Source organism: Mastomys coucha, unplaced genomic scaffold, assembly GCF_008632895.1.
Source record: "Mastomys coucha isolate ucsf_1 unplaced genomic scaffold, UCSF_Mcou_1 pScaffold13, whole genome shotgun sequence".
Lineage (NCBI taxonomy): Eukaryota > Metazoa > Chordata > Mammalia > Rodentia > Muridae > Mastomys > Mastomys coucha.
The window spans coordinates 33,719,578-33,729,041 of NW_022196895.1; the positions used below are offsets into that span (position 1 = coordinate 33,719,578).

At 44.1% G+C, this 9,464-nt stretch overlaps 3 protein-coding genes across 7 annotated transcripts in view; all 3 read left to right on the forward strand.

The window, feature by feature from the left end:
• Positions 1 to 434, forward strand: part of LOC116087764 (protocadherin gamma-B1-like) — a 2,656-nt gene extending 2,222 nt beyond the window's left edge. The window contains exon 2 of the mRNA XM_031366347.1: positions 3 to 434. Coding sequence (XP_031222207.1) covers positions 3 to 419 — 417 coding nt within the window. The 3' untranslated portion in view covers positions 420 to 434. The remainder of the gene's footprint in view (positions 1 to 2) is intronic.
• LOC116087063 (protocadherin gamma-C4) overlaps positions 1 to 9,464 on the forward strand; it is a 176,646-nt gene that overhangs the window by 13,604 nt on the left and 153,578 nt on the right. The window contains exons 1-2 of one of the 5 annotated variants that reach the window (XM_031365495.1): positions 2,782 to 5,323; positions 7,809 to 8,018. The exons of 3 other annotated variants lie outside the window; for them this stretch is intronic. In XM_031365495.1, the coding sequence (XP_031221355.1) occupies positions 2,906 to 5,323; positions 7,809 to 7,889 (2,499 nt within the window). In that variant the 5' untranslated portion in view covers positions 2,782 to 2,905 and the 3' untranslated portion in view covers positions 7,890 to 8,018. Of the gene's footprint in view, positions 1 to 2,749; positions 5,324 to 7,808; positions 8,019 to 9,464 lie in introns of those variants that run through there. One more of the 5 variants, XM_031365498.1, reaches the window with a different exon arrangement.
• Positions 7,914 to 9,464, forward strand: part of LOC116087765 (protocadherin gamma-B2-like) — a 3,056-nt gene continuing 1,505 nt past the window's right edge. The window contains exon 1 of the mRNA XM_031366348.1: positions 7,914 to 9,462. Coding sequence (XP_031222208.1) covers positions 8,041 to 9,462 — 1,422 coding nt within the window. The 5' untranslated portion in view covers positions 7,914 to 8,040. The remainder of the gene's footprint in view (positions 9,463 to 9,464) is intronic.

Genomic DNA, 9,464 nt, shown 5'->3' on the forward strand with positions numbered 1-9,464 from the left:
TCAGCGATGACCCTCTGCCATCTGATCCCCAGAGTGAGCTGCAGTTTTACCTGGTGGTGGCCTTGGCCCTGGTTTCAGTACTCTTCCTCCTGGCGGTGATTCTGGCTATTGCCCTGCGTCTGAGACACTCCTCCAGCTCAGCGGCCTGGGGCTGCTTTCAATCTGGTCTCAGCCCGAAGTCTCAACCTGTGGTTCCTCCCAACTACAGCGAGGGAACCTTGCCCTATTCCTATAACCTATGCGTTGCCTCACACTCTATGACTATGGCAGGGTTTAATTTTCACCATGTGGCGCCAGAGGTTGCTCCGCCTCAGGATCTCCTGTGCGATGATCCTTCTGAGCTTGTATGTGGCAATAATGAAGATCCCAAAATCTCGGACGACCCTTCTTTTCAGGTAAGCTTCTACAGAGCAACTTAAGTTGTATTTGACATATTTGCTTCTCAATCGTGCACAGATTTGTCAATTTTGGTCATTTTTTCATAGGGATATTTAGTGGAAGACATGTTGTAGATTCGTAAAGATTGGCTCTTGGTTGCTCAGTCATCTTGGAAATTACCTGATTACCAGTTTCAGTCTTTACTGTTGGTGGTTCTGTGTGGCCAGCAACTCTTGCCAGAGACTACTTCCTACAAGTCAACACTCAATAATGTTAGCGTCCTTTCTTACTTGATTCGTAAGACTGAATTTTAAAATAATCTTTAACTCTTTATAAGTATATTGATATTTGTTTCTGCCTAAATTAAAGTTTATGGTCAATTACCTTTCTTGCTTGAACAACTTTTGTTTGTTTGTTTGTTTGTTTGTTTTGAGACTGGGTCTCTCTGTGTAGCCCTGGCTGTCCTGGATCTGTAGACCAGGGTAGCATCAAACTCACAGAGATGTGCCTGCCTCTGCCTCCAAGTGCTGGGATTAAGGGCGTGTGCCACCACCACTCTGCTTGACAACCTTTTATTGCAACACATCCAGTTAACAAGGCCCTCCAAAACTTAGGCCTGTTAACACTTATTTGTCTTACCACAGGTACCTAAGATTACCCCCATTTTATATCTGAATCACTAATTTTGGGTCAATATTGTTCTCATTTATGATTTCACTCGTTTCTCTTCTTCACATTTATTTAGGGAGGTATGGCACACATGCGCCGTGAGGAGCATGTGGAGGTTAAAGGATAATATGGGCATCAGTTCTCTACTTTCAAGGATGGAACCCCCAGGAGCAAACTCCTCAGATTGTCAGGCTTGCTGAAAAAGCTTTTACTGCCTGGGCCATCTTGTCTACCCCTCCATGGGTCTTTGACAATACCTTAATCATTTGTGTTTTCTACTTCATCATTATCATAAGGACTGTGATGATCTTTCTATTTATGAGTCATTTTATATCTTTCCCATTACTTTTGTATAGATTTCTGTGAGTCATATACAGCGTTTTGATATTTTTGTGCATATTGTCAGTTATTTTCAACACATATCATTTTAATCCCCTGACTCCTGAGCACTTAACATATCTTTGAAGGATTGTGAAAAACACCTCTAACCTACTTTCTCAAAGACTAACGTTTCAATTCTGCATACTTAATAGGCTTTCATGACCTCTTAAAAGCTTAGTGACTTCCATGTGCTAACTGTTAAGGGAGAAATAGAGAGCCATGACTTCTTGGTTTATCTCAGATTACTCAAGAAAACTGTGAACCATGTGATGGAAGTGATGCTTCAGTGTCTGCTATCAACATAGTTCCTTTTCCTGGCTGTTTCTGAAATCAGTGGTAAAGCAACTTAATGCATTGGTTAAAAAATAATAGAATTGATGACAATAAAATGTGTGTCTTATATAAGAGAAACCCCTGACATAGCTCTGGCTGTCCTCGAACTCACAGAGTTTCACCTGCCTCTGCCTCCTGAATACTGAAATCAAAGGTGTGTGCCACTACACCTGGCCTGAAATCTCCTAACATCTCTTCAGCTTAACTTCCTTGCCTTGGTGCTATCATATATTTGTCTGACCATTATCTGAATTTGATTTGTATTGGTAATTGGCTCATTAAACATTGACACATTTTAGTCTATGAAGGTTGCTGTCATAAAGACCGAGGACACATTCTGAATCTGATGACAGTGACATATAGCCTACGATGTCCTATGTACAGAACTAACTATTTTATTCTGCACCTAGAATTTTGCCCCATATTCATTTGCACAAGGGTAAGAGTATCTCTTGAGCAGCTGGCATCTTTCCTGCAATGGAACTGAACAATTATCCAAGATTTCCAAAGGGCAAACTCATGAGGAAACTTGCTTCTGCAATAAAGAGGTTGTAACTAGAGCTGCCCCTCCTGGCTCCAAGAACCACCCCACCCCTCCCTTTTCTCCACTCTTCATATCTACCCCTGTTCCTGGGAGGAATGGCTCTGACCCTCATTCAATACAAAGCACTAGAAATGATGTCGGGAGATGAGCAATGCAAAAACTGAAAAGATGTAGAAAACAATACTTTCCACTATATTATTTCTCAGATGAATTGACATAGTTTGATGTATAAGAGGCTTTGGGTAATTCCAGGATTTTTGTTGCAAATGAAACAACACAGTTTTGACCTTTATTCTCCTTTAGAGAGAAGTGGATTTAGGATGTGTGTGGTGTTTTATCAAAAATTTTGTTGCAATAACAGTTTAGTACTCTGGGTGTCGCTGTTCACCACTCAGGGGTGAAAGTCTGGTATTTAGTAAGACCAGGATTTCCGGAGCTCAAAGGACTGGTTATGATCTTAAAGAAAGCAGCAACCTGGACTCCAGGAGCACCAGCGTCCAACAGTACAAGAACAGCATCTTGAGACCCAAAGATTGTGGAGTTCATCAGGCCTGCACAGACTCAACGCCCAAGCTCAGGACCCTCTGCGGCGGAACTGCAATGGCGGCTCCTTACAGATCAGACCGCAGGGAACTAATCTGGATCTGCATTTTCCTTGGATCCCTATGCGACATCCGCGCGGAACAGATCCGGTACTCTGTGCCAGAGGAGCTGGAAAGGGGCTCTGTGGTGGGTAATCTCGCCGCGGACCTGGGACTGGAGCCTGGGACACTGGCAGAACGCGGAGTCCGCATCGTCTCCAGAGGTAAGACCCAGCTCTTTGCTCTGAACCCGCGAAGCGGCAGTTTGGTGACAGCAGGGAGGATCGACAGGGAAGGGCTCTGTGACAGATCCCCAAAGTGTACCGCAAATCTGGAGATTCTCCTAGAGGATAAAGTGAGGATTCTAGCTGTAGAAGTGGAAATTATCGATGTTAATGACAATGCCCCCAGCTTTGGAGTACAGCAGAGGGAAATAAAAGTCGCTGAAAGTGAAAATCCTGGGACAAGATTTCCTCTTCCTGAAGCTTTTGATCCAGACATAGGGGTGAACGCCTTGCAGGGTTACCAGCTCAGCTCCAATGACCACTTCTCCCTGGATGTGCAAAGTGGACCGGACGGGATTAAGTACCCAGAGCTAGTGCTGGGAAACGCCTTAGATCGCGAGGAAGAAGCCTTTCATCACCTGGTTCTCACCGCCTTCGACGGAGGCGACCCGGTTCGCTCTGGTACTGCCACAATTCAAATAACACTCGTGGACACCAACGACAATGCTCCTGTATTCACTCAGCCAGAGTACCACATTAGTGTGAAGGAGAATTTGCCTGTGGGCACCCGGCTACTTACTATAAAAGCCACTGACCCGGATGAAGGAGCCAACGGAGAAGTGACGTATTCGTTCCGGAACGTAAGAGACAAAATATCCCAGCTTTTCCAGCTGAATTCTCTGACTGGGGACATTACAATGTTGGGGGAGCTGGATTATGAAGACTCTGGGTTCTATGATGTTGATGTAGAAGCCCATGATGGGCCTGGTCTTCGAGCCAGAGGTAAGGTCCTGGTGACAGTTCTGGATGTAAATGACAATGCTCCGGAAGTCACAGTCACCTCTCTCACCAGCTCTATCCAAGAGGCTTCTTCCCCAGGCACAGTGATTGCACTCTTCAATGTGCATGACAGTGACTCTGGAGAGAATGGCCTTGTCACTTGTTCTATTCCAGATAATCTTCCATTCAGGCTGGAAAAGACCTATGGAAATTATCATCGGTTGTTGATACACAGGACTCTGGACAGGGAAGAAGTCTCTGACTATAACATTACAATAACGGCCACCGACCAGGGAACTCCACCTCTGTCTACAGAGACTTATATCTCATTGCAGGTGGTGGACATTAATGACAACCCGCCCACCTTCACCCATGCCTCCTATTCGGCCTACATTCCAGAAAACAACCCTAGAGGAGCTTCCATCTTATCCATAACAGCCCAGGACCCAGATAGTGGTGAGAATGCCCAGGTAACCTATTCCCTGTCAGAGGACACTATCCAGGGGGCACCTCTGTCCTCCTACGTCTCCATAAACTCCAACACCGGTGTGCTTTATGCACTGCGTTCCTTTGATTATGAGCAGTTTCAAGACTTGAAGCTACTGGTGACAGCCAGGGACAGCGGGAACCCTCCACTCAGCAGCAACGTGTCCCTGAGCTTGTTCGTGCTGGACCAGAATGACAACACGCCTGAAATCCTGTACCCCACCCTCCCCACTGATGGTTCTACTGGTGTGGAGCTGACACCTCGTTCTGCAGAACCTGGATACCTGGTGACCAAGGTGGTGGCAGTAGACAAAGATTCAGGACAGAACGCCTGGCTGTCCTACCGCCTGCTCAAGGCCAGCGAGCCAGGGCTCTTCTCGGTAGGGCTGCACACGGGCGAGGTGCGCACTGCTAGGGCCCTGCTGGACAGAGATGCCCTCAAGCAGAACCTGGTGGTGACTGTGCAGGACCACGGCCAGCCCCCTCTCTCCGCCACTGTCACGCTCACCATAGCTGTGTCAGACAACATTCCAGACATCCTGGCAGATCTGGGCAACATTAAAGCTGACATTGCCCAGGGGGATTCAGACATTACACTATACCTGGTGGTGGCCGTGGCTGTGGTCTCTTGTGTCTTCTTAGCCTTTGTCATTGCGCTGCTGATACACAGGCTCCGGCGCTGGCACTCGACTCGCCTGCTTCAGGCTGCAGGTAATGGGTTGTCATCCATGCCTGCATCACATTTTGTGGGTGTAGATGGTGTGCACGCGTTCCTACAGACCTACTCTCATGAGGTCTCGCTCACAGCAGACTCTGGGAAGAGTCATCTGATCTTCCCACAACCCAACTATGCAGACACGCTCATCAGCCAGGAGAGCTGTGGGAAGAGCGATCCTCTCCTGGTATCTCAAGACTTGCTTGAAATAAAAGGAGACTCCAATCTGCAGGTGAGTGACTCCCTCCTATCGCGGATCTTACCTCATTAAAACACAGACATGAGGGTTTGTAAAATGCCTCCAGTTGTATGTGTGTTGTATCAAAAATATGCATTTCTTTATTAATAGTCCCTTGCTCTAAAAAGAATAATTAATGATAATCACTATACCACTTTTTTATTAATAACCTTATTTTCTTTTTTGTAATAATTGGAGCGGATTCCAGGCTCTGAGCATATTGGGCAAGCCTTCTTGAAATTATACAATGAATTACACCTCAAACCACGATTATTTACTTATTTATCCTTCATAATCTTTATTTGGTAGTGATTTTGGTAAGAATTCCTTAATTTTAAACCATTCTCTTTGTAAATATCATTTTCCTGTATACACTGATGACAGGCTAGAATTGACATTTGAATAGAAGGCAATTGCACAATTTTCTATTTACATCACCTTTCTCATGATACTAATGGGGAATCTAGGCTGAATATTTTAAAACATTTTTACTACAGTTTCACTTACTTGTGAGTATGGGGGAGACAACCTTGAGGGAATCAGTTCTCTCCTTCCACTATGTGAACCAAAGAGATCAAATTCAGGAGGGCAGGTGTAGTGGCCAGTGGTTTTTGCCACTGAGGCATTTTACCACCCCAACCTAATTTTTTAAAGTTCCATTTATTACATTAGACTGTTCTTTGCTTGAACTTTACTTCTCTTTCCTTGAAAGGGTTTCTTTTTCATTATAATTATACAATGACGATTTCTATGTAGTGAAAAATATTTAACCTTTAGCTATAACATTAACTTCTCCGTGGAATGGTATATTCCTAATAATTTTCTATACATGGTCTGACTACCTAGCTTAGGCTGGCCTTTAACTCAGTATGTAGCCTACCCAAGATGGCTGTCAGTTTGCAATTCTCTTTAAGTGCTAGAATTACAGGTGTGTGCCACTATGCTCAGCTCAAACATTTTATTGTTGCTGATACAAAGTGTACCAGAGTATCTGATATTTTTGTTACAACTTGGTTATTGGGCTGGTGAGATGACTCAGCAGTTAAGAGCACCAACTGCTCTTCCAAAGGTCCTGAGTTCAAATCCCAGCAACCACATGGTGGCTTACAACCATCTGTAATGAGATCTGATGCCCACTTCTGGTGTGTCTGAAGACAGCTACAGTGTACTTAAATATAATAAATAAATCTTAAAAAAAAAAACTTGGTTATTACCAAAAAAATGCCTACTTTATTTCATCCATATAAATGTTATAGTAATTTTCATAATTTCTAAATTCCTCATTATGACATACTATTGAGTCCCAACAAATCAGAATTTGCTTAAATCTCTCTGGGTTTCATCAGGTAAATCTCTTACAATGGTTGGCTGACTTGGATTCTGGACTATTAGTTAGTCAGTTGACCTCCTTCCCATCTGTCAAAATCTCTGCAAATTATGCTTGGAAGGCTTATCACTGTGTGACCTGGGATGAGACAAAGTATCCTCTGATGTGACATAAAGCATTTTATGTGTCAGAGATATGCAACACTTTCAGTTTCTAAGCTTCCATATAGCTCCTAAGTGAGTTAATCCAGAATTAATGAAATTTTATACACAATGAATGGGATTTCTGAAAGTGGCCATTGTATCAAGATGGTGGGATGTGGCTCAGTGTGAAAGGGAAGCTGATTCTATGTGGCTTTGTATTAGTGTGAACCTGTGAACAATACAGAGTAGGTAGGAATGAGAGACATGATAACAGACTGATCCTGGGCAAGAAAAGAGATAATAAATGAATACTGGGAGAATCTATCTGTGGACACATTATTCCAAACACTGTGGTGATAAAATATAACTCAGAGGTGTTCAGTTGGCCTAAAATTTGGTAAAAACAAACTCAGATACTGGCATTAAGAATATATTCTGCCAGAGTCATATATGTCAATGATTTGGAGAACAGTAAATAAAAACTTGCTGTCACCAGTTACTTTTTAAAAATAATACTGTTTATTTAAATAATAATTTGCTAACACAAGATACTATTTGTCCATATGGTAGACCACTACATGAGGAATAAATGCAGAGACTTGTGTACTGGTGTGAAATGAAATAGTTGAATGAGAGTCCAGAGAAGGAGTGCACGTGTGGGTGTATGGACTGAGTGAAAGAAGTGAGATGGAGAGGCATATGGTGTAATGCTTTGGTTTGATTACAAGGAGGGATGGGAACAACATTCATGTAAATGTGGGACGCACTACTAAAAACATACACAAGAAACCTAGAACACATTCCACTTGAGAGAAATGTGCTACATGATTCATAGATGGTCATAAGGACCTCTACTATATTTAACTAGTTAACTTGGAATAACTTAATATATTACCTTTTTAAAATAAATAAATCATCATAAATTTAAAAACAACAACCACAAAAACAAACAAACAAAAAAACCCAACCAGCCAAACCAAAAACCAAAAACTTTTCAAACCTTTGCTAGACTTCGGTGCAATTTCTGAGAAGACCTCTGAGCGTCGCTGTAGGTCAAAAGACGAGAGAGACCGTTTCCCAGGCGCCTTAGGAGACTGGGAGAGTAACTTCCTGTACAAACCAGCCATAGAGGAGAGCCAGTACACATCTAGATATAGCAAACATCAGCAAGAAAAGTGGCCCTAGGAGGATTTGGCCACCCTCACCAACAAAGGAGCACAGCGGCAGCGCGAGCCAGGAGGATGAGGAGGGGCTCAGGGAGCGGCCCAGCCCGGTGGCTGCAGGTACTGTCGCCCTTTCTGATGCCTTTGTTCCACGGAGCTCTTCCGGATCAGATCCGCTACTCCATTCCCGAGGAGCTGGCCAAGAACTCAATGGTAGGAAACCTCGCAAAGGATCTGGGGCTCAGTGTCCAGAATCTGCCCACCCGGAGGCTAAGGGTCAGTGCAGAGAAGGATTATTTTACTGTAAATCCAGAGAGTGGGGACTTACTTGTGAGTGACAGAATAGACAGAGAGCAGGTTTGCGGGAAGCAGCCTCAGTGTGTTTTGGAGTTTGATATTGTCGCTGAGAAGCCATTAAATATTTTCCACGTAGCTGTAATTCTTCAGGATGTGAACGACAACGCTCCTCTGTTCAAACAGAGTGAGGTTGATTTAAACATTGGAGAGTCCACCAGACCAGGTAAAGCATTTCCATTGGATCCAGCTCTCGATTTAGATGCTGGTTCTAATTCGCTGCAAAAATACTATCTCACTGACAATGAATACTTTGAAGTCACGGAGAAAGAGACCCCAGATGGACGTAAATATCCTGAGTTGATTCTAAAACGTCTTCTGGACAGAGAAGAGCATAATTTTCACCAACTGATCCTCACGGCTGTGGATGGGGGGGATCCTCCCCGAAGTGGCACCGCCCAGATCCGAATCCAAGTCACAGACGCCAATGACAATCCGCCAGTGTTCAGCCAGGATGTGTTCAGGGTCACCCTTCGGGAGGATGTGCCACCAGGCTTCTCCGTGCTTCAGGTAACAGCCACGGACCAGGACGAGGGCGTCAACGCAGAAATCACGTACTCTTTTCACAACGTGGATGAACAAGTGGAACGTTTTTTCAACTTAGACAAGAGAACAGGAGAAATCACGACAAAGGATAATTTGGATTTTGAGACTGCTAAGAGTTACACCCTGAATGTAGAAGCAAAAGATCCCGGAGACCTAGCATCCCATTGTAGTATCCAAGTGGAAATTCTGGATGAGAATGATTGTGTGCCAGAGGTAATTGTGACTTCAGTATTTACCCCCCTACCGGAAGATTCTCCACTAGGAACAGTCATCGCCCTGATAAAAACCAGAGACAGAGACTCCGGAGAAAATGGAGACGTCTACTGCCACGTCTTGGGAAATGAAGAGTTTGTATTGAAATCTTCCTCGAAGAATTATTACAAACTAGTTACAGATAGAACTCTAGACCGGGAGGAGATTCCGGAATACAACGTCACCATTGTAGCTACCGACAGGGGTAAGCCTCCCCTCTCCTCTAACGTAATCATCACTCTCCATATCTCAGACGTCAACGACAATGCACCGGTTTTCCATCAGGCCTCCTACTTGGTCCATGTAGCTGAGAACAACCCACCTGGAGCCTCCATTGCTCAAGTCAGCGC